The 27,920-nt window shown below is 47.2% G+C and overlaps 2 protein-coding genes across 11 annotated transcripts in view; one reads left to right on the top strand and one right to left on the bottom strand.

Moving 5' to 3' along the window:
• The first annotated feature begins 68 nt into the window (after positions 1-68).
• CUNH2orf49 (chromosome unknown C2orf49 homolog) lies at positions 69-27,304 on the top strand. Of its 4 annotated transcripts, XR_004990726.2 has the most exons (7): positions 69-225; positions 1,692-1,858; positions 5,351-5,702; positions 7,782-7,856; positions 9,721-9,904; positions 11,191-11,198; positions 27,293-27,304. XR_004990726.2 is itself a non-coding variant. In XM_036453989.2 (5 exons), exons 1-4 carry the CDS (start codon positions 127-129, stop codon positions 7,836-7,838), a joined length of 675 nt encoding a protein of 224 aa, XP_036309882.1. In that variant the 5' UTR covers positions 69-126; the 3' UTR covers positions 7,839-7,856; positions 19,725-19,979. The 4 variants fall into 4 exon arrangements, 3 of the variants coding, with proteins under 3 accessions (XP_036309882.1, XP_045443233.1, XP_036309881.1); XM_036453989.2 differs by lacking the exons at positions 9,721-9,904; positions 11,191-11,198; positions 27,293-27,304 and adding an exon at positions 19,725-19,979; XM_045587277.1 differs by lacking the exons at positions 11,191-11,198; positions 27,293-27,304 and having other exon boundaries at positions 9,721-10,940.
• The window catches only part of FHL2 (four and a half LIM domains 2), a 48,098-nt gene continuing 46,103 nt past the window's right edge, over positions 25,926-27,920 (bottom strand). For 5 of the 7 annotated variants that reach the window (XM_045587274.1, XM_045587275.1, XM_045587272.1 and 2 more), the window contains exon 6: positions 26,944-27,176. In XM_045587274.1, the coding sequence (XP_045443230.1) occupies positions 27,025-27,176 (152 nt within the window). In that variant the 3' untranslated portion in view covers positions 26,944-27,024. Of the gene's footprint in view, positions 26,341-26,362; positions 26,383-26,943; positions 27,177-27,920 lie in introns of those variants that run through there. The other 2 variants (XM_045587271.1, XM_036453987.2) reach the window with 2 other exon arrangements.

The following is a 27,920-nucleotide window of genomic DNA, read 5'->3' as shown; positions in this document are numbered from 1 at the left end:
GCCCCGCCCCGCGCCGGAGCGCACGCGCGGCGCCCGGGGATGACACGCTCGGCCCGCCCACGCGTCACTTCCGGGACGCTTCCTGCGCGGGGCCTTGTGGGTAGCCGGCGGGTCCGGGCGACGGCGATGGCGGGGGACGCGGGCGGGCGCCGCTGCCCGGACTCAGAGCTGCTGCTGCACCCGGAGCTGCTGTCCCGGGAGTTCCTGCTGCTCACGCTGGAGCAGGTCGGCGCCGGGCCCGGGGCGGGTGCCCTGGCGGGAACACTCCGCCGGCCGGCGACTCCACGCCGGCCGACCCGGTCCCCGCGCCCCCACGCGAAGGAGCCGTCCCGCACATCAGGGATTCCCGGGGGTTCGGACTTACCTCTTGGGGTTCCTGATGGCTCGCAAAGAGGAGTCCTCGGCGGCCCTCGCGGCCTGTGATGAGCAGGAAGAGGGGACGGGAGGGTCGCGGGGGGCGGGGACGGGGACGGGGACGGGGTCGGGGACCGGGCTGCACCGGAGAACGGCCCGCGCTCCGCTCGCTCCCCGCGGCCACAGAGGAGGGAGGGCAGCAGGTGCACGGCCTGGCTTCCGGCTCACCCACCGCGATTGCGGTGAGGGATCAGCCAGGAAGAGAGTCCGGGGTTCGGGGCTCTCGGGGTAGCGTTCGCTCCTTTTCAGCTACTGTGGCCGCTGATAGTAGACGAAAAAGAAGACAAAAAGTGATGTTTTGTGCAAAGTGGTAGAGAATTATTGAACGTTTCCTTGGGGTCCTATGTGTAATACTTTGTTTTGCTTCTGTTTTTGAACCTTCAGTACTGTATCTCTGTCTAATCTCACCAAGCCCTATGCTTTGGTGATGCCAGTTACCTTTGGCCTGTGTTTCTCAAACAGGCACAGCAGAGTCGCCACAGGACTTGTTAAAACACGTATTTTGCGAGATTCATCCCCTTTCTGTCGGAGTCAGTAGTTCTGAGGCGTGGCCTGAACATCTGCTTTTTTTTTTTTTTTTTTTTTTTTTTTTTAGCAAGTTCTTGCTTCTAGTTCAGGGACCACAGTTGGAGCACCTCTGCCCCTAAGCAGTGCTTCCCTATCTAACCGGCCAGTGCATTCTACCAGAATGCCATCTCAGAGGACCCTCAGGGTTTCCACACATCTCTGAGTGAGTGAATAGAGTGAAAATTGATATAAAGGCCCATCTAGTATAAGATAGAAAAGGAGTAAAATTGTGCTTTTAAGTTTTTAAGGGAAAAAGGGATTGGAAAAAGTTTAACAGAGGGCAAGGATTGGATTTGTTTAGTTGGTTCTATTACACACAAGCGTTTGCAAGCCTTTCAGAATTGTAGGTGAGCCCATGACCACATTTCTGTTCTAATTTTCCTTCGTTGTTCTCTTCATAAGTTAGGGATGTCAGTGGACATGCTCTTACTGCCTGGGATGGTGGCTACACACCAGCAGTGCTGGTCACCCCGAGGACATGTGCCCTTTGCCTTTAAGATGAGGCTGAACCTAATATTTCCAGAGCTTGACCTATTTATAATACTGTTTTTTTCAGTATTATAAAGGACCCTCAAGCATGTGTCTAATTGTAACAATGGTTTTATAGTTTTTTATTTAAGCAGTGATGTTCTGCCCTGTTAGGTAGGTAGTTGGTTAGTTGTTAAAAGTAGGATGCTGTTTTGAAATTATTTTTGTTTTCTTTCCCACAGAAGAACATAGCTGTTGAAAATGATATAAGAATAAACAAAGACAATCTTACTGATCTGTATGTCCAACATGCAATACCATTGCCTCAGAGAGATTTGCCAAAGAACAGATGGGGGAAAATGATGGAAAAGAAAAGAGAGCAACATGAACTAAAAAACGAGACTAAAAGGTACTTTTTAATGCTTCTGGTTTTCATCTTATAGGACTCAACAATTTTTTAAAAAACATATTTTATTGATTTTTTTATAGAGAGGAATTGAGAGGGAAAGAGAGTTAGAAACATTGATGAGAGAGAAACATCAATCAGCTGCCTCCTGCACACCCTCCATTGGAGATGTGCCCGCAACCAAGGTATGTGCCCTTGACCAGAATCGAACCCAGGACCTTTCAGTCCGCAGGCCAACGCTCTACCCACTGAGCCAAACCGGCTCCGGCTAGGACTAAACAATTTTGCCTTTTCCCCCCCCTCCCTAGGTAAATTTAGGTAAAAAGGATTTCATTTACTCAACTATTTATTGAGCACCAGGCACTGTCCATAGACCATGAATAAAACTGACAAAATTTCTTGCTCATATTTTAATATGAAGGAACATAATAAAAAATTGAGTAAAATATATTGTATGTTACATCATGACAGAAGAAAAAACAGTGAGAGGATTTACAGTTTTAGTTAACGTGGCCAGGAACAGCCTCATTGAGAAATGCCAGTTCAGTAGAGAGACGTAGCGAGTAGTGAGCAAGCTAGCATTCCAGGCAGAATGCAGTAACGGGTCAGGAGAGTGCCCTCGAACAGCAGGAGACCACAGGCTGGGCGGGGAGATTCAGAGGGCGAGGGGGTGAGGTTGACTGGGGTGAGTGGAGACTGTCGATCACAGAAAACTTTGTGAGGCATTGTGAGAACTGTGTCTGGTCTGTTGAGAAGGCAGTGGAGGGTTCTGAGCAGAGTCGTGACACCATCTGAAGTGCATTTTAACAGGGTCATGCTGGCTGCCATGCTGAGAAGTGATTGAAGGTGGGGGAGGGACGGGGAAACCACTTAGCAGACTGCAGTGATCCAGACAACAGCTGGTGGAGACTGGCCGAGGTGGCACTGGACTTGATAAGAAGTGGTTGGGTCTGGATGTATTTTAGGCAGAGCCAGAGCCAACAACATGTGCTGAATTGTGAGAAAAAATAGAATCAAGACTCTAAGGTGTTTGAATAATACAGAAATGGAGAGACTCATACAGCTTCAGGGACACTATTTCAGATTTCTAAATTCCAGGAAAGTGTTTTTAGAACCACAGCAGATGAATTTCCCATTTAAAGGTACATGTGATTAATCAGTACGGTTGGTTAGTTAATGAGGACAAAGTACCCAGAGATCCCTAAGTGAGCTAGTTTCTTTTCCTATGTCACTTACATGGCAAGTGGGTGTTATTGATTACTGAATCTTCTTCGAGGCCTTCTGTTGGTAAGGTACTGGCACGGGCAGTGCAGTAGTGATGGAGTGAGGGCAGGATGCTCACTCTGGTTCCTGGTTTTACTCATTGTGAAGAATGAAGAAAAACTCATGACCAATAGGGAGGTTATTCTCCAAGGAGTAGAATAGTTGAGGAATAATGGGCACACGTGCTCAGAGTCTTTTGGAAAGTAAATAAGCGTGCAGTCCCACTTTTGATCAGGAACACATGCGGTTCAGATTGAGCATCAGTTAGCTCGCTGGTTGCTTATTGGTACAGGCTGTGTATTAGTGTCAACTTTCATAAATTTGGATTATGCTGTGCATATCTTTCATTTACTTTCTTTGACTCTTACTGGGAAAGTATTCTTTATCTGCACATTCAGGCACATTGTCCTAGGCTAGGGGTGTCGAACTCAATCAGAGAAGGGGCCAAAATCTAAAATCCAGCCTAAATCGCGGGCCGAATGGTTTACTGAACAGTCATAAACTGTCATTGTGATGGAAACGCAGCGGAGTGCAGTGATGACAGCACGGTGCGGGCCACATTGCAAGGCCTGGCGGGACGGATTTGGCCCGCGGGCCTTGTGTTTGACACATGTGTCCTAGGCCATTGGTCAGCAAACTCAGTCAAATATCAACAGTACAATGATTGAAATTTCTTTTGAAAGCCAAAATTTTTAAACTTAAACTATATAGGTAGGTACATTGTTATTGACCTAATTAGGGTACTCCTAAGTTGGCTTTTTCTAAAAACTCAAGGGGCCAAAGAGCCACATGTGGCTCACGAGCCGCAGTTTGCCAACCACTGTCTTAGGCAAAGCTTTCAATCCTGACATACTTTATTTCATATGATGGCTTCTTTTAGGCCCTCACAGTCACTTTGAAAGGATCTTTGGCTCTGTTTTTAAAAATCACAATTTGACTCCAGTATCAGAGCACTAAAGCTGAAAGGATCTAAGATCACCAAGCATTACTGAGTCGCCTGCTGTCTCATCTCTGGAAGAACTGAGCTCTGGAGAAGTGCTGTGACGTGCCTGGTCCCACCGAGCTGGACAGTGTTCACTGCAGTGCTGCTCAGGCCTGAGGCGCCCCTTGCTCTGAGGTTGAACTCTCATGGCGCCTGCTCGCAGTCCTGTTCGCCTCCTGCAGTGGCAGTGGATTCCACTGGGTTTATTTTTCATCTTCTGTCAAATGGTTGTCGGTGAATTTTGCTAATCACCTGGGATTTGGATAAAAGGCAGAGTCTGAATTTTTTACAAGCTCCCTAGATACCACAGATGCTACTAGTCCCTGGACCACACTTTGTGTAGCAAGGCTGGAGAGTTCTTCCTGCTAAGCTTGTTTAAATAAAAGGTTTTTTTTTTTTAAATCATAAACCTGTTCATTGAACAAATGAAATGCTTTTATTATCTTTACAATTAAGAGTGGAAATTAGCTTTTCAGAAGCTGAATTTTAAAATTCAAATCAAACAGATGTTACAGTTCCAGTTATTGTAGAAAATGCCTTGGCTTAAGCGACCTTCATGAATGGAGCAGAATGCTCCATATCGTTGTATATAGACTGCTGCTATGGTCATCTTGGTATAGTTTTGTATTTTATTATCCTTTCTAAATAGTAGTGCATGGTCAAGATAACCCTATCAATAAGATGGTGATTTAAAAAAAATATATTTCATTAATTTTTTACAGAGAGGAGGAGATAGAGAGTTAGAAACATCGATGAGAGAGAAACATCGATCAGCTGCCTCTTGCACACTCCCTACTGGGGATGTGCCGCAACCAAGGTACATGCCCTTGACCAGAATCGAACCTGGGACCTTTCAGTCTGCAGACCGACACTCTATCCACTGAGCCAAACCGGTTTCGGCTAAGATGGTGATTTTTAAAAATTAAAAGAATTTTTAATTGCTAGGAAATTCTGTTCTACCTTTTAGGGTTAGTTGGTCAATTGATGTTTTAAAAATAACACTCTTGTGTATACAACAACACTCTCTTTAAATATCATGTCAACAAATATTTAAACTTTAAAGCACCAGAAAATTGTTATTTCATTTAGAGAGTAAAAGAAAATTTCTTTCCCATTGGCCCTACTTACAATAGATTCGTCTTATCAGTAAATTTTTTGGGGTCATTGTTTGTTTTAACTTTACATCCTAGTAACTGCTTTGCCATCCATTCCAGATGGCATCTTTCATGAAGCTGTGTCTCTGATTTCAGGAGCAGCAGTGGAGATGTGTCAAAGAAGAGACCTCTCATTGTGTTTGACGGAAGTTCGACAAGTACAAGCATAAAAGTGAGAAAGACGGAGAATGGGGACAATGATCGACTCAAGCCTCCGCCTCAGGCAGGCGCTACCAGTAATGCCTTTCGAAAGTTATCCAGTTCCTCTTCGAGTGTGTCACCCCTAATTCTGTCTTCCAATTTGCCCGTGAACAATAAGACGGAACACAGTAACAATGACACTAAACAGAACCATGACTTAGCGCATGGGAAAAGTCCTTTGTCCCCCGTGGGAACGACGCCGGTGAAGCTAAAGCGAGCTGCTCCGAAAGAAGAAGCCGAGGCCGCGGTGAGTGGGCGGGTCCCACGCTCATGGGAAGGGAGCGAGGGCTCTGAGTAGTCACTGCTGCAGGCCGGTCGTTAGCCCTCACGTGATCTGTCCGATGTTCACATCTCATTTCTCATAAATCCATGTTGATAAACTGATGCTTTCTTAAAAGTACACGCAGGTTTTTTTTCCTGCTTAAAATGTGTAAAGAGAGAGTAAGGGAGAGGGAGAGAGGTAGAAACATCAGTGATGAGAGAGAATCATTGATTGGCTGCCTCCTGCACACCCCTCATGGGGGATGAAGCCCGCAACCCAGGCATGTGTCCTTGACCGGAATCGAACCCATGCTAGACTCATGCCGACGCTCTTTCCTCTGAGCCAAACCGGCTAGGGCAGAAAGAAATACTCTTGTTAGCAAGGCTCGGCATGTTAAGTAATTGGTGCAGGGTCACATTGTTTTGCACTTCACTGAAGCCACTCTAGGATTTACCACTTGCCTCCCCTGCCCCTTAAATGTCCCTTCCTTTGAGGGTAGAGGGCACTTGGAGGAATCGACTACGTTGTGTTCTGCTGAACTTAAGCATTTTAGATGCTGGAAAACATGATACAGTTACACAGTTTATTTAGAGTTCAATTTATGAGATTATGTAAAGGTCCAGCAGTTTTATAACTTTTGTTTATCAAAAAGTACCATTGACTGGATGACTCAAGCAACAAGCGGTTATTTCTCACAGCCCTGGAGGCTGGGAAGTCCAAAACCACAGCCCTGGCAGATTTGGTGCGAGCCCTCTTCCTGGTTCATAGTTGCTTGTCCGGGACCTCACGTGGCAGAAGGGACAGGCCCCTCTCTGGGTCTCTTGTATAAAAGCTTCAGCCCCATTCATGAGGGCTCCTCTGCCATTAACTATCACCCCAGAGGCCCCACCTCCAAATACCACATTGGGAGCTCAGTTTTAATACGACTTTTGAGAGGGGACACTGACATTGAATCTGTAGCACATTTTTGTAGTATATACTTGGGTTTATTATCTCCAAATTGTGTGTCAAAGGGATCAAAACTCAGTAGTTCAATCTAAAATAGTATACTCTAGAAAAAGAAAGCTATTGTGTATCCAACCATCCTTAAATTCTTACATTAGTTCTTTGAATCCTTTTAGTAATCCTGTGATGTAGACACAACAGTTATTTCCATTTCACAGATGAGAAAAAGACTGGATAATTTAAATAAACTTGTGTCCAGGGTTGCAGAGTTAATAAGCAGCCAGATTGCAGTTAGAATTCACACCTGGCCCCAGGACATGCTCTTATGGCACCATGTTGCCTCCACACTTAACTCGGTCACCTTAGCAGGAAAGAGGGGGTAGGAATGGGAAGAGGAATCCACCCTCAAATACTACAGTGAGGAGTGAGCTTCAAGGATTTTTTTTTTTTTTGAGAAAACGTTTTCTCAAAATTTTTCTTTCAGAGGTATGGTTTTAATTATTTTTAATCCTCACCCAAAAATATGTTTTCTGTTAATTTTAGGGTCAGAGGGAGAGAGAAATATTGATGAGTTGCCTCCCATATATGCCCTGACCAGGAATTGAACCTGCCACCCTTTGGTGTGTGGGTAGATAGATACTCCACCCACCTGAGCTACACACTAGGCTCCAAGGTATGATTAAAAAAAAAAAAAAAAGAAATCCATTCTCCTGTTAAGGTCTTGGAGTGTGAGATTGAGGGAGGACATGGGCTCTGCAGGGGGAAGCAGCCCAGGAGCAGTAAGTGGTCCCAACCCTGAGTACCCTAGGGCCACCTACAGGAGCTTCAGAAAGTCAGGGTCAGAGCCTCCTCGCATGTGATTGGTCCTGGGATAGGCCAGGTCCGGACATGCTTGTGAGTGCCCCGGGCGATTCTAAGGTGCACACCTTTGAGAACCACAGCTAGAAAAGTGGGAGCCAAGGCGGCTTGCTTTTTTTCCTAATCTAAGGTCTCTCCACTAGATGGCAGCAGGGATCTACCATGTGTATGTTGGTAGTAAACCTTGGTGGTTTAAAAATAGTCATTCAGTTCTCTGACACTTTTGTAAGTATAAACTGATTTCTGTTTATGTTATTTTAGGATAACCAGAAACCCCCAGAAGCAAAGAGGAAGATACAACACGTTACATGGCCATGAAGGAAAGGTTCCAAAAATGTAAATATAACTGTAGTTTTCAAACAGTTCACATATATTGACAGTATTTATAGAGAGCTTGATTATTTTGAAAAATTTCTAAAGGTTTAAAATTAGGTTCAAAGAATAAAGTCTTTTCCTCTCTCCCTGCCTTCCTCCCTCCATTTGAAAGGAAAAAAATTGCCTTTTATTCCCTGATTGGGTAAGAATTTATCTTTTTTAAAAAAAAAAAATATGTTTTTATTGATTTGAGAGAGAGAGAGAGAAAGAGAGAGAGAGAGAGAAAATCCATGTAAGAGAAATGTTAATCGGCTGCCTCCTCTGCACGCCCCCTACTGGGGATCAAGCCCGCAGCTGGGCCACATGCCCTGACCTGGAACTGAACCAGCAACCTTTCTTTGCACGGCCGACGCCCAGCCAGCTGAGCCACACTAGCCAGGGCGGAAGGAATTTCTTTTTAAATGAATGGCTTACTATAAGTCGTTTATGTTGACCCTAGTCAAATCAGGAAGCTACAAGTCTGGTGTATCATAAAGCATCTGATGAATTTTAGGAATTATTCTCATTATCTGTTTCAGTCTTTAGAGAACTTTGAGATTTTTTTTTTTTTTACTCAAATATTTAGAAGTTCACAATTTTTCTTTTCCCAAGCAAAAGGATATAACAGCTCATCACAGTATTTTAGTAAATACTGCCCTTTCATCCTTGAAGTTCACCGAGGAAAGCATATTTGCCTCGCTGCCAATAAGCTACTCAGACTATTCAGATAAACTTGCTGTTCCCTAAGTGCTTGCTAGTAGCTCCTTCCCTTGAAGTCAGAACAGAATTGGTTTCTCATGAGTGGACTGGTCAGGGTTGCCCAGGCCCACCCTTCAGGATGTCCGTGTCGCACAGCTGTCCTTCCTACTCTTCTCAGGAGCGGCTGAGCTCATCGGCTCAGGGCTCTCCCTCCAGGAGCTTACTGAGGCAGACTGAGAGCCTCCAGGTGAAGGAATCGTGTTGGGTGGTGCCTGTTGGCAGGAAGTAGTGAACAGGAAGAGGAGGAGGAATTGTAGAAGTTAGGAGAGTCCAGGAGTGTAGCATGGTGGTGCAGGGGGAACCTCGGTGTGACCCCGATCGGCCGGCACAGGAGGGGCAGGACGGAAGTCAGGACCAGTGACAGCACAGAGGGCCAGTTGGCCGGGTCCCTGCTGGTGCAGCACAGAGCGCTCGCTGCCCACAGGGCTGTCCCGCGGCATCTCTGAGGTGTGTGCTGAGTGGTCTTGTTCCAGCGGCATAATTGAGTCAGTGAGCAAGGTCATTCCTCACACTCGTGAGTTCCAGTGTTCACTTTTCTACCGTGTGTTTTTAGCCAAGTGCGCGAACACTTGATACTTTGTCCCTTATACTTTCTCCCTTGTACGATTGATCTTCAAATTGGGGTTTGTCTTTTCAGTACTTTTTAGAGCAGTCTCATTCCTCCTTGGATTTGTGAAAACAAGCATTTTAATGGAGCTATTGAATAGCCTTAGGAAGAAGGAATTCCACCGTGCTGGTGAAGGCTGTACTGAAACTTTACCCTGTGGTTTCAGTCCTGTCCTCCAGCCTGCATCTGTTCACATAAGACAAAGTGGATGCATCTGAGTGTTGCATAAATTGTTAATGTTATGGTAAATCATTAAATACGCAGTTGTCTGCAGCGCTGATGTATAACTATGTTAAGGGACATTTTGAAAAGTGCAGATTTTAGGATAGAATGACATTTATTTAGTTGTTCCTTCTGCTTTCATCTGCATTTCTCTCTTAGTTAAGGGAGAATTAGCCATTTGACAGTTTTAAGTCAGTGGAAACTTATTTTTAGTTATTCAGAAAATTAATTTTTAATTTGTATATTTAACTTACGAAGTAGGTTGGTATTAACAGCTGAACTGTGTAACATTGTTGCTTCAAATTGAAGTTTATATTATGAACATTCAGAGTCAGCGCTCATATAGCAGCATGTTCTCGACCTACTTTGAGTTTGAAATGTGGAGGAGCTAAGCTGGGTCTGTGTGGCCCAGACACCAACCTCCCGGAGCGGGTGCCTTCCGGTGCAGCGAGCCGTCCTCCACGTCTCCGTGCGGGAGCAGCCCGCCGAGCCCGCCAAGCCTGCCAGGGCGGACGGGAATCGGGAAGGGGTGTTGCTTTGGTGAGCTTTGGAGCTGAGAAGGCCTTGAATGGCTGACAACTTCGGAATCCTCTGTACTCCCTGACACAGGTTACTGTTGCTGCTCTCGATTCTGTCGTCCAGGAGAGCCAGTGCTTCTTGTTGGGGCAGGAAGGCGAATGGCATTGGTGTCAGAGGGTGGCCTCTGAGGTGGAGTTACAGGCACTTGACCGCTGCCTGCCCTTGCCAGGTGGTCTCGTTCTTTTCTTCCTCCCCCTCTTGGTTCCCCGTTTTCCTTGCTCATGTTTCCTTTCCCACATTTTCATGTTCTTTGCCTTCATCTCCTTCCTCCTTTCTGTACATCCTGAGCTTCAGGCGTGGTCACACAGCGGGGCCTGCTCATTCGCTGCGGCGGAGCCCGCCCGGTCCGCCCTGAGCCGGGAGATCGGGCTGCGCGAGAGCTCTGAGTACCAGCCCGGGGCCAGGCGCACGGCCTCGGGGCTGCGGCTGCGGCGCCCCACGCTCCGCAGCCAGGCCTGTGGGAAGCTGGTTCAGCTTCTGCCGTGAGGCTGCTGTTTTTGCTATATTCAAGTTCCTCAGAATTGTAATTATTTTTTTGAAGTAATATTTTGGTTGCTTAAGTTTTCAGAAACAATTCTAAACTGATCTAGAGACTCATTCAATAGCAGTGACCTTTTTAAAACTTACATTAAGTAAAACTGCCAGTAGCTTAAATCACATGTATGTCAGAGCCTCCTCTGTTCTCTACTGTGGGACTTCACATATTTTTAAGTGTGCTCTTTTATTAAATGCTCGTACAGGTTTTGTAATTGAGTACAGAAAGTTTAACCTTGTAATGTACATTTTTTTGTATGTAAAAAGTCTTTTAAGTAGCCTTATCCTTATTTAAATAAACTGAATAAAATGACTGAGTAGGCCTGTCATTTGTAAAAAAATAAAATGAAAAAAATACTCCGTAATGACTTGATCTCGTTTTATTTGAGTACCGTATTTTTCGGACCATAAGACGCTCCGGACCATAAGACGCACCAGTTTTTAGAGAAGGGAAATGAAGAAAAAAAGATTCTGAAACAAATAGTGTCCTAAAATATTTTATGTGCATTAAAACCCAACATCACAGTCATAAACACATGTAATCAGCCCTGTAAAGTAAACAGCAGCATTTAGAACCATTTTAGAGCCGGGCAAGCACACAGAGACCACACAGAGCCGGGCAAGTAAAAAAACTTTTTTTTTAAAGTATATGTGTAGGCTATATTTGGACCATAAGACGCAGGGACTTTTACCTCCACTTCTGGGGGGGAAAAAGTGCGTCTTATGGTCCGAAAAATACGGTAAGTGTTATTGAATGCTGTCAGTTTTATAGTAAAGTCTGTTTCTGGACTGATTGAGCTCCAGCATGATCGACATGCCCCCACCTCGGGCGCTGCTGGAAAGGAGCAGAAGGAGCGTGGCTGCAGCGGCCTGGCATCCCGGACTCCCCAGGGCGACAGGCTGACACTGACCCCACTGTGCTCGGGGAAGGAGACAAGTTCCCAAACCTCATCCCTTGTAAACTTTCTTTAAAGGAAAAAAAAAAGGGGGGGGGGGGGAGAAACCAAGATGGCGGCATAAGTAAACGCCTAACTGCAGCCTCACAAAACAAATTTAAAAAAAATACAACTAAAATACAAAATGGACATTATCCAGAACTACAGGAAAGTTGACTGACTGGAAATTCTACAACTAGAAGGAAAGAGAAAACCAGAAGGAAAATCAGAGGAGCCGTAAAAGCCTAAGGTACGGAGATGCAGTGTGCACATGGGGAGAGGACGGAGCCGGAGAGGGGCAGCTGACTGCCTGGCTGGCGTTCCCTAGCGGGAAGGAGATAAAAGCTCTGGACTGTGCTGAGCCCCAGTTCCGACTGCACTGAACCCCAGTTCTGGGCAAGATCCTAGGGACCCAGGCTCATACGGAGGGAGTCTGGGCTGTAAGGCAGAAACTCAGGCGAGCGGTGAAAGGAAGTCCTGGAGGCACGCACATTGCGCACAGAAGACGGATTGCTGACTGTGCTGCTGGATTGCCCTAGTGGGAAGGAGACAAAAGCTCCAGACTGCTCTGAACCCCACTTCAACTGCACTAAACCCCAGTTCTGGGCTCTGAGGGAGAACCTAGATTATTCGGTTGCAGGCGAAATTTGAGGGCACCTTTCTCAGAGGTGCTTGCAGCGAGTACCAAAGGACACTGAGGAACACTGAAACTCAGGAACCTCATAGGGTGGGGCTAAGGGTAAGCCAAAGCTGTAGGCTCCACCCCATCCAAGCTGAGCACAGAGGCTTTTGCAATTTTCCAAGTCTAGTCAAATAAGGCTGTCCCCTGGCATAGACACAGCTGATCCTTACAGCCAATTGGCCTGGAGGTCAGTTCCGCCCAGTGATACCAACAACAATCAATACTTAACTACAACAAGGCTATACACACAGTCCACAAACGGGGGCACCAAGAGTGCCCACCTCAGGTAACTGGGAGACTGACCCACTGAACCATATAGGACACCTTAGCACACAAAGCCACCCTACCAACTCAGGGAAGCAGTAAAAATGCCAAGACAAGGAAACCTCACAAATGAAAGAAATGGAGGACTAAAGCGACTGGATATAGAGTTCAAAACCACGTTTATAAGGTTTTTCAAGAATTTTCTAGAAAAGGCCAATGAAATAAACAAGACCTATGAGGATATGAAAAGGGATCAACTAGAAATAAAGAATACATTGTCTAAAATAAAAAAATATCATACAGAGTCCTAAAAACAGAAAGGAAGATCGCAAGAAACAAGTCAAATATTTGGAACATAAAGAGCCAGAAGACACTCCTCCACAGAAGCAAGAAGACAAGAGAATCCAGAAAATTGAAGATAATGTAAGAAACCTCTGGGACAACTTCAAGCGAACCAACATCAGAATTATGGGGGTCCCAGAAGAAGAGAGAGACCAAGATACCGAAAACATACTGGAAGAAATAGTGACAAAACTTCCCCCACCTGGTGAAAGAATTAGACTTACAAGTCCAGGAAACGCCCAGAACCCCAAACAAAAGGAATCCAAAGAGGACCACATAAGACACATCATAATTAAAGTTCCAAGAACAAAAGACAAAGAGAGAATATTAAAAGCAGCAAGAGAAAAGCAGGTAGTTACCTATAAAGGAGCACCCATATGATTGTCAGCTGACTTCTCAACAGAAACCATGCAGGCCAGATGGGAATGGCAAGAAATATTCAAGGTGATGAATAGCAAGAACCTACAACCAAAAATTACCCAGCAAAACTATCACTCAGAATCAAAGGCCAGATAAAGAGCTTCACTAATAAAATAAAAAAAAGCTAAAGGAGTTCATCACCGACAAACCAGAATTATATGAATTGCTGAAGGGGGTTCTTTAGGAAGAGGAAGAAAATAAAGATTAAAATTATGAACAATAAATATGCAACTATCAACAAGTGAATCTAAAAACAAAGGGAATTAAAAAATTTGATGAACAATATTAACTGGTGAATATAATAGAATCAGAGGTATGGAAGGGGAGTGAACTGATGATTCTCAGGGAAAGGGGGAGTGGGGGTTGCAGGAAGAGACTGAACATCAACTGCACCTATGCATGAGGACAATGGGGGGTGGGGAAAGGGCAGAGGGTGGGTGGGAACCTGGTGGAGGGGAGCAACGGAGGGGAAAAAAAATGAACATTTGTAATAATATGAACAATAAAGATTTATTTAAAAAAATTAAAACAAAAAATACATATATGTGTGTGTGAGAGTATATATATATACATATATATATATATACAGTATATATATACATACATATATATATATGTATGTATTTTTTAAATTGGTTTCAGAGAGGGAGAGAGAGAAACATCAATGATGAGAATCAAAATTGGCTGCCTCCTGCAGCCTCCCACCCCCACCAGGGATTGAGCCTTGAGTTCCTGAGTCATAGGCCGACGCTCAACCACTGAGCCATGCCCGCTGGGCCCTTGTAAGATTATTTAACTGGGACAAAGCAGAGATTCTTTGAGGGCTTATTTGTGTTTGGGTGGTCTTAAGTAAGTTAATTTCTAAACTGGTGTCTTAATGTTGATAGTGAAGCTCTAAATTTACTAGGAAGAGCCTCAGGTCACCTGCCTTGAACTTAAAAATTAGGTCCTTGATTTTTTTGTCTGGACAGAAGTAACCAAAACAATCTTATTTCCATTTAGATTTTTACTAATGTGCTCTTAGTATTAACTGACATGGTTTGCCCTGCCAGTTGTTATAAAGTTGGTTGTCTTCCCTGTTGTGGCAGCAAAAATAAAGATGTGAACTAAGCTCTGCTTCTAAAGAAAAGACACAGAAAAGTGAACAGGAATGATGGGTAATTCTAGTGAGAGAAAAAAAATCAGGCTTAGGGTGAGAAACTTTATATATATTTGATCTTTTACAGAGAGGAAGGGAAAGAGATAGAGAGTTAGAAACATCTATAAGAGAGACATGGATCAGCTGCCTTCTGCACACCCCCTACTGGGGATGTGCCTGCAACCAACGTACATACCCTTGACTGGAATCGAACCTGTCAGTCTGCAGACCACTGTCAGTCTCTATCCACTGAGCCAAACCGGTTTCGGCAGGGTGAGAAACTTTAAATCCAGTGGTTAGGAAAGCCTCTTTGAAGCTGGTATTTTAAGGGGTGACAGCTATGGGAAGCTTTTGGGGAAAACATCCTATACATGGTAGGTTGTGATCAAGCAAATGCTTCTGCTGTCACTCCTGGACCCTTGCTGCAGCTGTGAAGGGAAGAAGTTAGAAAAATACACCCCGCTGACAGCCACCACTCCCCTCCACCGGCCAGGTGGTGACTGCATAAGGTCCCAGGGCAGGAGCCCAGGCAGCTGACTCACACAATCACAGGGAATAGAAGGGGTGGTGCTAAGCCGCCAAATGCTGGGGATGGTTTGCTACCCAGCACTAGATAGCAGACATCGGTCTCCATGGTGAAGTGAACACTCTGAGTCTTCATGGGTTTTTAGATCAGAAAGACTGGTGGGGCGGGTAGTATAAAATGAAGTTAGAGAAGGTAGGCAGAAGCCAGGGTAAGGTGGATCTTAGGCCATAAAGGACCTCGTATGTGATTCTGAGAAATTGGAAGCTGTTTGTTAGCGGTGTTCAGACTTTGCCAAGTTGGATCAAAAGACAGAAACAAGACTGGTTGGTTAAGTGTACAATAGCATGAAATATATATTTAAATATATTTTATTGATTTTTTTTACAGAAGAAGAGAGAGGGATAGAGAGTTAGAAACATCAATGAGAGAGAATCATCGATCAGCTGCCTCTTGCACACCCTCTACTGGGGATGTGTCCACAACCAAGGTACATGCCCTTGACCAGAATTGAACCTGGGACCTTTCAGTCCGCAGACCAACGCTCTATCCATTGAGCCAAACCGGTTTCGGCATGAAATATTTTTTAATCTCTAATAAAATTGACCAGGTGCCTTGATTTTTAGTGTTTAGGTAAATGGTTTGAACCAAAACATTTACATTTCTTTGACTAATAATTAAACCTTAGGAGACTAAAATACCAGTTATACTTAAAGATAGTTTTATAAATATAAGAACACAATATCTGGCTAAGCCTTCTGTTAGGTCTGTTCTGCCCTGCTACATACTTTTTTTGAAATAAACTTTCAAAACATAAACCTTGTAGAGTTTTCGGTGTATAGAAATGTTACTGCAGCCGTATTGAGAGTTTCCCTCTCCCGGCAGCTTCCTGCCACTGATAGCTGGTAGTCTTCCTTGAGACTAGTCAGTGTCGACACATTGTTAGCTAAAGTCCATAACTTTATTCCGATTTTATTAGTTTTTACCAAATGTCCTTTCCCTGTCCAGGATACCACTTTGTCCGTGTACTTTCTTTCCTTTACCTTTGTTTTTACAATAACGCCTTAGACTCAGCTGGGCTGTGCCAGTTTCTCAGACTCTCCTTAGGTTTCTCAGCCTTTACAACTGGGAGCATATTGGTTAGTTGTTTTGAAGAAGGCCCCTCATGATTGGGCACATTACGAGTTTCAGGAAGATCAGAGGAAAGAGCCCTTCCATCACATCATATTAGGGTGCATTCTCTTAACGACTTTAACACTTTCTTTTTTTAAAAAATTTCTTTATTGGTTAAGATATCACATATTTGTCCTCAACCCCTCATTTTAATCCCCCACCCTCCACTCATGCCCCCACCCCCTATTGTCCTCGATCACTGGTTAGGCTCACATATATGCACATAAGTCCATTGGTTGATCTTTCCATTTTATCCCTATCCTCCCTTTTGTTTGTTTTTTTAATATATTTTATTGATTTTTTACAGAGAGGAAGGGAGAGAGATAGAGAGCTAGAAAGGTCGAAGAGACAGAAACACCGACCAGCTGCCTCTTGCACACCCCCTACCGGGGATGTGCCCGCAACCAAGGTACATGCCCTTGACCGGAATTGAATCCAGGACCTTTCAGTCTGTAGACGGACGCTCTACCACTGAGCCAAACCAGTTTCGACCCCACCCTCTCTTTGAGGTCCAAGAGTCTGACCCAAGGCTTCTTATCTCTGGGTCTGTTCTTGTTCATCAGTCTATGTTGTTCACCGTTTCCCACAGATGAGTGAGATCATGTCCTACTGGAAATATGAGAATTGAAAATGAGACAAAGCAATAATTATTATGCTGAAAGGCATATGAATCAGTCTGTAGAGAGTTTCTGGGCCACCAGTTCTTTTGAGACCCAATTTCAATGTCAAACAGTTCCTTATGTGTACATGTCAACAATGATATTTCAGTTCTGGATGGTGGACAAATGGTGGTAATGCAGATCCAACCCTCTCTGGTTTGGTCCTGGGCAACCTGCAGAGATACACATTTGCTGACTGCTAGTATAGCAAGGTGTCAAAGTGTCTTCCATCTTTGGACTGTTTCTCTTCTGTCTGCATGGTTGGAGTAGTCCTGTCAATCCCTCTCTGTTGCCAGAATCCACATGGTCTCTGAGTTGTTTTCTGAAAATATACAAACATATTTTCGACCAAAAGTTTATAAAGGGATATTTTCTATAAATTTGACTTGTGATCCTTTTTCATTTTTTGCCCAAATGATTTTCCTCTGGCTTGTTTTGACACCATGTGTGTTTTTTATGGGTGTCTTGCTGATAGCATTACAATTAATTTTCTAAAGTACAAATTTTCTAGATGTAATTTACATTCAGGATATTTTTCTTTACATGATATTCTTCTACTTTCCCCCATTTTTGATTTAAATATTAGGAGGCTTTTGAAAATTTTATAATGTAGTCTTGATAGCTTTTAAATTTTAATTTTTTGCACTATAACATGACTGCTTTAGGTTCTTTCCTATTGTGAGATTTTATCCTGAGATGAACTACCAATAAAAATTTTAGTTAACATTTTAGGAACAGCTTTTTGTCCAGTGCGATTAGTTTTTTCTGGGATGTTCACTTATTTCAATTAGCCAATTTAAAGAAAACTTGTCTACTATTTTACTGTCAAATTTATTACTCTAAAACAATCTTATTTTACTATGTAAATATTAGGGGAAAGGATTATTTGCCTTTTTGAGTAGGCCCTGAGCATTCCTGGTGGTAGGCTGGATTTAGATATCAAAAACCCTTGTACACCATGGGTACAAGACAACTCAAACTAGTCTTACAAGAGGTCAGCTGCTGTCAGCCAAGTCTCTTTTACCCGGGACCCAATCTGAGCTGGACATGGGACGTTAAGCAGCATGGGGGCAGGAGACTCCCTCAGCAGGTTTCAGGCCCCTGCAAAGTTTTGGGGGTGAGGGTCTGTGCCCCACCTCAGTTGATCCCCAAATTTTCTCCTGATGGCGACTTTAACACTTTCTTTCTTCTTCTTCTTTTTTTAAAATATATTTTATTGATTTATATAAAGGAAGAGAGAGGGATAGAGAGTTAGAAACATCGATGAGAGAGAATCATCAATCAGCTGCCTCTTGCACCCCCCCCCCTTCCCCACTGGGGATGCACCCGCAACCAAGGTACATGCCCTTGCCCGGAATCGAACCCGGGACCTTTCAGTCCGCAGGCCGATGCTCTATCCACTGAGCCAAACCGGTCCCGGCGACTTTAACACTTTCGAGGAGACCCTTGCCACCTGGCTCAGGCACTGTCAGGTTATAAGGGGTTACTTTCTTTCCTCCTCTCATGCTGTGCTCGAGAAGGGTTTCATGGGAGGAGTGTGGAATTACCTTCACCTAGCGGCCAAGTGGCCACATAACCCATTTGGAATTCCCTGCAGAATTTAATAATTATGTCTGTGGGCTCAGCTGCTTGCACTTTGGGTAATGGTGTAATGCTTTCTTGTTGGTTTTGCTCAGATTGCTTAGCTTTGGCCACTGAAATCGGATTCCGTTGGCTGCTGTGTCCCTCTGCCTTACATCCCCATGGTTCCTCTGGAGCACTTCCTTACTTTCTGGTGGTACAAAGGGCTCCAGGTTCCTCTTGTATATTTCCTGCTCTAATCCTAGACTTGGCCATTTCTCCAAGGAGTCTTGGTTCCTTTCATTGAAGGATGATGGTATTAGAAAGCAAGATCTGGGCTCTAGGGTGCTCTTTGATACCGGGGTGACAGCAAGGAAATACCTATGTGTTTATGCGGACCCTGGGATATGCACACGCCTGTGCATGTTTTTATATGTAAGCATGAACTCACGTTTAGCTCACTGTATCTCTACAGAGCTAAACGTGAGTTCATGCTGTGTGGACCACTGTAGACCTGTGCTTGTTTCTAAGTGCCAGCCTGGAAGTGAGAAGCCAGGCTCCCACCACCCGCTGTCCGTGTACTTACCTGTTCGCTTCTGGTACCCAGTGCAGCAGTGGCCACGGCCCACCTGTGCCATGTGGGAAACAACATATCAACTGGATAGAGGGCAGTGATTTATACTCTCCCTCTGCCTCTGGCCTTCGGACGCCACTCATTTCCAGTGTTACTTTAAGTCATGCCGCTTAAAATTACAATGGGAGTTTTATATTTTAATGAACAGGAGATGTCAAGTTAACTTTTCTCTATTTGATTGATTAGAGAGAGAGACAATGATTTGTTGTTCCACTTATTTATGCATTCATTGGTTGATTCTCGTATGTGCCCCGACTGTGGACGATGCTCTAGCGGACGTGAATGCTCCGGACAGACATATCATTCACGCAGTAGGGACTTGCTGTGCTTTCACACTCTACGTAAGGAGTTGAAATAAGACATGTCTCTGCCCCAAGGGACTTTACCCTTTTATTAATCTCCGTTGATTCGGTCTAAACATTCAAATAGTTTGAGAAAAAAACTGAAGAACATTTAATAATTAAAGTCAAAATGTTCTGTGTACCAGATGGTTTACTAGTTATGTTTTTAATTCCTTGAAGCCTAAGGAAACCAACCAAAAACAGTGGATTTTCTCTTAGAAGCTGCTTCCGAACCTGGGAGGGCTTTTGTTCACGTGCTTCTAGTGGGATGGCTGCTGATGGTGTCTGATGGAGTCGCCCTGCTCTGATTTCCGTGCCAGTGATGCCGGGACCTTTCCTTCTCGGTGTTTCAGGAAAACTCGTGTTCAGAGATTGCATCCCCACAGTCATCTCCAATGTGAGAAAACAAATTGTGCTGCATGTTAGGAATAATGCCCTCCCTAAACGTAGTCCCGCCATGGCTTTTTCTCAGTTTCAGACGGGAGGCAATGGGATGCAGCACTGATTGTGGAAGAGGAGGCGTGCGGAGGGAGTGACTCTGAAGGCTGCCGCTGGCTGGTGACAGCAGCGGCCCACACCGGGACCCTGCCCTTTTCTTACACCAGAGACAGGCCCCTTCCTGGGCCCCTCCACGCCCGCCCACCCCTGGAGTGAAGTGCACTGGCCCAGCTTTCACACAGCGGCCCACTAGCGAGCGGAGAGGGGAGGGACATAACGGACAACAGACATCACCGCAGCAGGTGCGGCCGGCAGTTCCCCCCGGAAGGACGGGGCTGCGTCAGGAGCCTGCCCCTGTGCTGGCCTTGTGTGAGCATCACTCCTTCTGGGCTCCCATGCTCACTCGGAGCCGGGGTCTCCTGGATCTTAGTTCTCTATTTCCACCTCCTACTCATCCTGAGCCCCTCAGGCTGCCTCTGAGGCCAGGCAGCCTCCCTGTCAGAATGAGCATTTAAGCCCACGGGGAGCACTGTAAGGCTTTTTGCTCGTTTCTAGCTCTACTTCGTGTGCCTGGTGCCTCAGCCTGGGGTCTCTGCAGAGGAGGGGCTCCTGCTCCCGGCCTCCTTGCTGTCGGCATTCTGTCATGCCTCCTGTAAGTGTGTCTGCTCTGTGTCAAGGCTCAGGGCTCTGGGGTGGGGCGGGCATCGCTGTTCGTGTGGGATCTCCATGGATACTGTCAGTCACCCTTTCCCGGAGTGTTCCCTGCCGTGGACACCCTTCCTCTGCCCTTACACACACCTCAGCAGAACACATCCCTCTGTTGAAAATAATCCAAAGGCCTGAAGAATTGTCACAACAACATAAGAGACCACGAGAACCCAGCAGAGTAGGCCCGTGGTTGGCAAACTGCGGCTCGAGAACCACATGCGGCTCTTTGGCCCCTTGAGTGTGGCTCTTCCACAAAATACCACGGCCTGGGCAAGTCTATTTTGAAGAAGTGGCATTAGAAGAAGTTTAAGTTTAAAAAATTTGGCTCTCAAAAGAAATTTCAATCGTTGTACTGTTGGTATTTGGCTCTGTTGACTAACGAGTTTGCCCACCACTGGCGGAGGCCATTTGATGTGCCATCAACCAATGTGTTAGGGTGAGGAGACGGCCGGAGCCCCGCAGGACGGGAAACCTGGGGCCAGGCCTCCAGAGAGCACCCGTCCCACTGATAGAGGAGAACTAGAAGTCAGCCTGTCTGCTGAGGGAGGGGGAGGTGGAAGGAGAGAGAGCAGGGAGGTGGGAAGAAGGAGCAGGCAGGCTCCTGCAGTTTGCAGCCAGAGCACGCCCGGGAGGCTTCCTGGGAAGCAGTCCGCCGAGGCCGGGAGCCCTGTCTGCCGGGCAGAGGAAACGCTGCGGGCGGTGCGGGGCGCGGCGACCACACAGGTCGCTCACCCAGGCACACGAGGAAACGCGCTCAGTGCCAGGTGCTGCCGAAACATCGGGTGGGAGAGACTGGTCCCAGAGCTTCAGGTATTGAGCAATCTGCTACACATCAAGCAAATTTGCTTTATATTAACTGTCAGTATAGGAAACTAAAAAAGTATAACATACATTTATCTGAAATGTCATAACATTGTAAAGTTTAAAATCTACAGCTCAGTAAATTTTGTGTGTGTGTGTGTGTGTGTGTGAAAGAGAGAGAGAGAGAGAGAGAGAGAGAGAGAGAGAGAGAGAGAGAGCGAGAGAGACAGAGAGAGAGAGAGAGAGATACCACTCCCCAAATCAAGATAGAGAACAAACTTCCCAGAAAGATTCAAACAGTATACATTTTAGGCCTCTGGACAGGCCGTGTGGCTGAGGGGACATGGCTATATTTCCAGACACCTTTTTAAGAGGACGCAGGGCCGTGTGCAGGACTTAGCCAGAGCCGTTTCCAATGGAAACACAGAGCCTTCTCAGCATTCCTGAAGTTCTCTTCTACCCTTTCCCCAGAGAATGAACCACTGTTCTGACTCCCGTCTCCATCGCTGAGTTTTACCTGCTAACGTTTGTTTTATGCACTTTTCTGTATGTTTTATTTCCTTTTAATAAAAAGTCTTGCTCACAAAGTGGTTTGTCGTAGAGCTGCTTTGTTTTGAGCCAGTCGGCAGTGTTCAATGTCGTGATCCCCAGCTGGGTGGAGGCCCCTGGGGCTCCACAGACCCCGAGTGGGTGCGGCTCCGATCGCAGTCCTCAACTTTCAGGAGTCTTCCCTTTGTCTTTGTCTTTCAACATGTCAGCATTTTGACTGATATGTCTGGGTACGGATCTCTTTGCATTTTTTTCCTACTGTGTGTCAGGCTTCCTGGATAATTTTTGGATTAATGTTTTTCATCAAATTTGGGAAGTTTTCAGCCATTAATTCTTCTTAAAAAATATTTTTATTGACTTCAGAGAGGGAGAAGGAGAAAGATAGGAATATCAATGGTGAGGGAGAATCATAGATCGGCTGCCTCCTGCATGCCCCCTACGAGGGATGGAGCCCACAACCCAGGCATGTGCTCTTGACTGGAATTGAACCCAGGACCCTTGAGTCTGCAAGCCAACGCTCTATCTACTGAGCCAAACCAGCTAGGGCCAGCCATAAATTCTTAAAAGCATTTTTCTCTGTCCCTTTTCCCTCTCCTCTCTCAGTATCCCCGTTTTGCATGTGTTGGTGCACTTAATGGTGGTTTGCATTTCTCTGAGGCTCTATTTATTGTTTTCTTTTCCCCTCATTTTTCAGATTTCATGATCTTTATTGATCTGTCTTCGCATTCCCTGATTTCCTCCCCTCTCAGCTCAAGCTTCTCTAGTGGTTTCTCATGTTGGTTATTGCACTTTCAGACTCCAGAATTTCCATTTGGCTCTTTTTAAAAAGGTTCACCGCGTTATTGGTATTCTCACTCTGATGAGCAATGGTTATTATAAATGTTCCTTTCTTCTCTAAGCATGGTTTCCTCTAGGTCTTTGAACATGTTCACAATAATGCTCAGCCAGGTCAGAGCTTCTGCTCAGCCCTCTGAGCAGACAAGGCTTCTAAGAGCGTGGTTGCTCCGTGTGTGGCTTGGCGAATGCTCTCACGTCTCCTGCCCATCCTTCACTGCTCCTCACTTGTCTCCTGGGTCCCCAGCGGCAAGTGGGTCTCCTGAGGGCGCTGCTTCCCTGGGTTTTGGGTAAACTGGCCAGTCTGCCATTTTGCTTTTTGCTATTAATCTCATGGAGCTACTAGCTCCCTGGTAGTTGCTTGCCACTAAGATCTGTGTTTTTGACACGCTGGGTAATTTAAGGTTGGATACTTTTAGTGTAGCTATGTTTTTAACCAGGAACAAGTAAGATGTTCCATAATGAAATTTGGAAAGCTTTACTTTTATTTTTTTGGAATACTGCTATTTTTATTTTCAAAAGCACATTTGCCAGAATGCTTTTACTTCTATGTTATTGTGGAGGAAAGGGACCACATGCTGACATGACAGCTTAGGGGAGGCTGCATGGCAGTCTTGCAAACTCAGAGATCTAAAGTAACCACAGAGGATGGTCTGAAATTAGACTTTAACTGAAAGCAGTTATGGTGGGTAGTCACCTCCTAGGCTGGTATCATCACTGACAAGGCCAACCTTTACCTGAACTGAGCCTATTGTCCTTTTGCATCTGTGATAACATACCCTTGAAATGTCAGGGTAACTTGTAACTTCCCTTTTTCTGGACCCCTTGGGGCACAACTTAATGTGCTGGGCACCAGGACTGATACCACAAATTCCTTCATTATTCTGTTAATTGTTCCTGCACCCATCTAAGTATGTGTCCATCATTTTACTTTTTATCCAATCCCAGGGGTTCCCGCTTTGCTTTCTCCCGCCTCTCCAGTCTATCACCAATGGATTTCATGTAACCCACCTACGTCCCCTCTTTGATGGCAATGTATAAATACAGGTGTAACCCACCATTCTCTGGAGCATTATCTCAATCCATTGTCGACAGTTTGGCTCCAATAAACGCACAGAAGTTCTTTACCGGTCTGAATGTTTTCTCGTTAACGTTATAAAGTAGAAGGTGGCAAAACAACTAACGTTATAAAGTAGAAGGTGGCAAAACAACTAATTCTTTCTGAGCAGAGCTTCCAGCTTACTCACTCTGGCGGCCTGGCTCACGGGGTCAGACGCCCTCTGGTGGCAGCCTGACGGACGGGCGGGGCTTCCACCTGCTTTCCCTGGCACCGTTCCATTTTATAACTACTTATCTTTTTGATGGAACTATTAACAGAAGTCCCCTTTCCTCCAGTGACCCTTTCTAACCCTCCCCATCTGCTGCCCCGGCCTTCCCCACTCTATGGTGTGTGTCCACGGGCTATTCATATATGCATACAAGTTCTTTGGGTAATCTCTTCCCTCTGGGAATCTTCAGTTTGTTCCCTGCTTCCATGTCTCTGGATCTATTTTGTTTGTTTATTTACTTATTTGTTATTATTATTTAAAATATATTTTTTACAGAGCAGAAGGGAGAGAGATAGAGTTAGAAACACTGATGAGAGTCATTGATAGCTGCCTCTTGCACGCCCCCTACTGAGGATGTGCCCGCAACCAAGGTACATGCCCTTAACCAGACGTCTTCAAACTACGGCCCGCGGGCCACATGCGGCCCGCAGAGGAGTCTGATCCGGCCCGCCAGGTTTTTTGGGCAGTGAGCGCAGCCGAGGTGTTACAGTAGGAATTAGTAGTTCATATAGTCCGGCCCTCCAGCTCTCTGAGGGACCGTGATCTGGCCCCCACTTTAAAAAGTTTGAAGATGCCTGCCTTAACCAGAATCGAACCTGGGACTTTTCAGTCCGCAGGCTGATGCTCTATCCACTGAGTCAAACCGGTTTCGGCTGTGAGTTTATTTTGTTCATTAGCTTCCACATATGAGTGACATCATGTGATACTTGTCTTTTCTCTGGCTTATTTCACTTAGCATGATACTCTCCAGGTCCCTCCATGCTGTCTCTAAGGGTAAAGATAATTATTTTTTACTGCTGCATAGTATTTCATGGTGTAAATGTACCACAGCTTTTTTGTTGTTAGTTCTTACTGGAAGCCATTTCTTCCATTGGTTTTATTTTTTTTTTTTTTTTTTTTTTTTTAAATATATATTTTATTGATTTTACACAGAGAGGAATTGAGAGGGACAGAGAGTTAGAAACGTCGATGAGAGAGAAACACCGACCAGCTGCCTCTTGCACACCCCCAACTGGGGATGTGCCCGCAACCAAGGTACATGCCCTTGACCGGAATCGAACCCGGGACCTTTCAGTCCGCAGGCCGACGCTCTATCCACTGAGCCAAACCAGTCCCGGCTCTTCCATTGGTTTTAGAGAGAGTAGAAGGGAGGGGGGTGAAGGAGAGAAGAGATAAACACTGACGTGGGAAAGCCACATCAACCAGTGGCCTCCCATATGCACCCCAAATGGAGTGGGGAGCCTGCAGGCTAGGTATGTGCCCTTGACCAGAATCGAACCCGGGACTCTTTGGTTCTTGGCTGGTGCTCTAGCCACTGAGCCACCAGCTGGGGAAACCTCAGCTTTTTTACCCACTTTTTTCCTACTGATTGGCACTTGGGCTGTTCCAGATCTTAACTATTGTAAACTGCACTGCTATGAACAGAGGGGTGCATATATTCTTCCTGATTGGACACCCTATCGTTTTACCATGAGGCATTGTCTCAGAAAATGGAGGACCACAGGTCAGCATTGCTACTCTTTTGAATATGCAAGGCTGGAGCTCACAAACTGCTCAGTGCTTTCAGGGGTGTAGCCTGCTCTCCAGGTGACTGACAGACTGCTGCCTAGCCAGGAGCTCCGGGTGGCGTGTTTACAGCCGTGATCCTGCACTTCCGGCAGTGCCAGATGCCCTCGATGCCCAGGCGCCGCGAATACACAGAGCGAGCTGCCATCTCCGGCCTCTCGGCGCAGTGCCCTTTGCAGTCCTGCACCTTACGGAGAGAAGGCAGGTCAGTGCAAGCTCCCCGACAGGAAAGCTCTGAGCTCTCAGGGCCCCAAACTGCCTCCACTGTCACAGGCTCCCTCAGAACTCATGTCACTGCATCAAGCCAGAGCATTAAGTCCAGGAGTTTGGGGAGGGTCGGAGAAGGCAGCGTGTGCTGATGGAAGCTTGTCAGTGAAAGGTGTGATCCAGTTTCAGTCAACATGCCCGCCCCGGACAGTGCACAGACGGCGCAGCACAGTGGATCACGCAGCCTGACTGTGCGCTCACTCCCACTCAGTGCTGGGTAGCTTTATTGCAAGTCATACAATCACGCTGCGGGCCTCACACGTCAGGAAGTGACAGCTGTAGGGACCAGCTTGTCATTACTTCCAAGTTCCTGACATCTTAATTGCACTTAAAATTAAATATGCGGTGAAAGGAAGATACATTTATAAAGATATTCAGCGGGAAGTTTGCACTTGGATTTGCCTTGCTTGGTTATAACAACTGACAACCATCTTCCCATCTCAGGTCTCCATAAGGGTTTCTCCTCCCAGGATGGGGCTAGTAGGAGGGGGGAGGGTTTACACAATGTGACTAGTGACTATCGCTGAGAAGCAGAGGAAAGCCTGGTGCGGCCCGAGGAGGCGCTCCCTGCTGCCCCACGGGGACGGGGCCGCGGGGACGGGGCCGCGGGGCCGGGGCCGCGGGGACAGGGACACGGGGACGGGGCTGTGGGGACAGGGCCGCGGGGACAGGGGGGACAGGGACGCGGGGACAGGGCCGCGGGGACAGGGTCGCGGGGACGGGGGGGACAGGGATGCGGGGACGGGGGGGGCAGGGATGCGGGGACAGGGCCGCGGGGACAGGGGGGACAGGGATGCGGGGACAGGGCCGCGGGGACAGGGGGGACAGGGCCGCGGGGACAGGGGGGACAGGGCCGCGGGGACAGGGGGGACAGGGATGCGGGGACAGGGCCGGGGGGACAGGGTCGCGGGGACGGGGGGACGGGGCTGCGGGGACGGACGCGGGGACGGGGCCGCGGGAACAGGGGAGACAGGGATGCGGGGACAGGGATGCGGGGACAGGGATGCGGGGACAGGGATGTGGGGGGACAGGGGGGGACAGGGCTGCAGGGACGGGGCTGCGGGGACGGGGGGGACAGGGATGCGGGGACAGGGATGCGGGGACAGGGGGGGACAGGGCTGTGGGGACAGGGGAGGGCAGGGCCGCGGGGCCAGAGCTTCGGAGACAGGGGGGACAGGGCTGCGGAGACAGGGGAGGCAGGGCAGCGGGGACAGGGCTGTGGGGACAGGGAGGCAGGGCCGCGGGGCCGGGGCTGCAGGGCCGGGCCTGCGGGCGCCGGAGCCGCGCTCAGATGTCCTTCCCGCAGTCGGGGCACAGGATGTCGTCCCGCTCGGTGAGGAAGCCGCGGCCCACCAGCGACAGGGAGCACTTCTTGCAGTTGAAGCAGTCGCTGTGCCACTGCCGCTCCTCGAAGGAGATGTACTTGGTGCCGCCGAGGCCTGTGGGCGGAGGGGAGGGACGGGTGAGCACAGCGGCTGGGCCCGGGGCTGCACCGGGATTCGGCTCTGCTCCTGGGAGTGGGTCCAGGCACAGCCCGAGGGGCCAGGACTCCTAGAGAAACAGCTAGAGAGCAGCGTGTGGGACGCACCCGTCCCAGCGTCCGGGTGCCCCCAGAAGGCACTGACAGCTGAGCGCCCTCACCGGGCGGCCGGCACCGACTTAGTGCCTGCAGCGCGCTCCCAGGAGGGCGAGGGGAGAGGCTCCTTCCCCCTGGAATGCCGGAAGGACCGCGAAGACAGGATGGCTGGGTGCGGAGGAGGGCAGCGTGAGAAGCCCGGGAAGCGTGCCCGGAGGTGGCGGGAGAGGGCGAGGCGGCAGCTCAGGAAGGTGTGTGGGCTGCAGGAAACTGCCAGGCTCTGAACAAAACGGTGGGAACGCTTTTCAGTTTGGGCGCCTGGCCCGGACTGATGACTGACCCCTGTCACACGCCCGAGGGCACTGCTGCTGTCACCAGTGAGGGTGCGGCCTCAGAGCCCTTGGGACTGAGGTAGATCAGGGTCCTGCTGTCTGGGAGTTGGGATCGATTCTGGTGGGATGTAGATCATGAATTGCAATTAGAGTTCTTTCTGATCTACCACATTAAACATGAGACAGCCGCACTGACTTCCCCCTTGGCACAGGCTGACGTCTCAGACCAGGAGGAGAAGCCTGTAATTCGTGGAAAGGCAGTTGCTTTGTAACTC

This window comes from Pipistrellus kuhlii, unplaced genomic scaffold, assembly GCF_014108245.1.
Source record: "Pipistrellus kuhlii isolate mPipKuh1 unplaced genomic scaffold, mPipKuh1.p scaffold_m20_p_27, whole genome shotgun sequence".
Classification (NCBI taxonomy): Eukaryota; Metazoa; Chordata; class Mammalia; order Chiroptera; family Vespertilionidae; genus Pipistrellus; species Pipistrellus kuhlii.
Note: the sequence above shows the minus strand (reverse complement) of the source record. Positions and strands in the feature narration are given on the sequence as shown.

What these genes read in the sequence shown, in the direction of transcription:
- CUNH2orf49 (XM_036453989.2), top strand. Translation starts at nt 127, where the DNA reads ATGGCGGGGGACGCGGGCGGGCGCCGCTGCCCGGACTCAGAGCTGCTG. An exon ending in TGCTGCTCACGCTGGAGCAG is followed by an intron (nt 226 to 1,691) that starts GTCGGCGCCGGG and finishes TCTTTCCCACAG; the next exon opens with AAGAACATAGCTGTTGAAAA. An exon ending in CTAAAAAACGAGACTAAAAG is followed by an intron (nt 1,859 to 5,350) that starts GTACTTTTTAAT and finishes CTCTGATTTCAG; the next exon opens with GAGCAGCAGTGGAGATGTGT.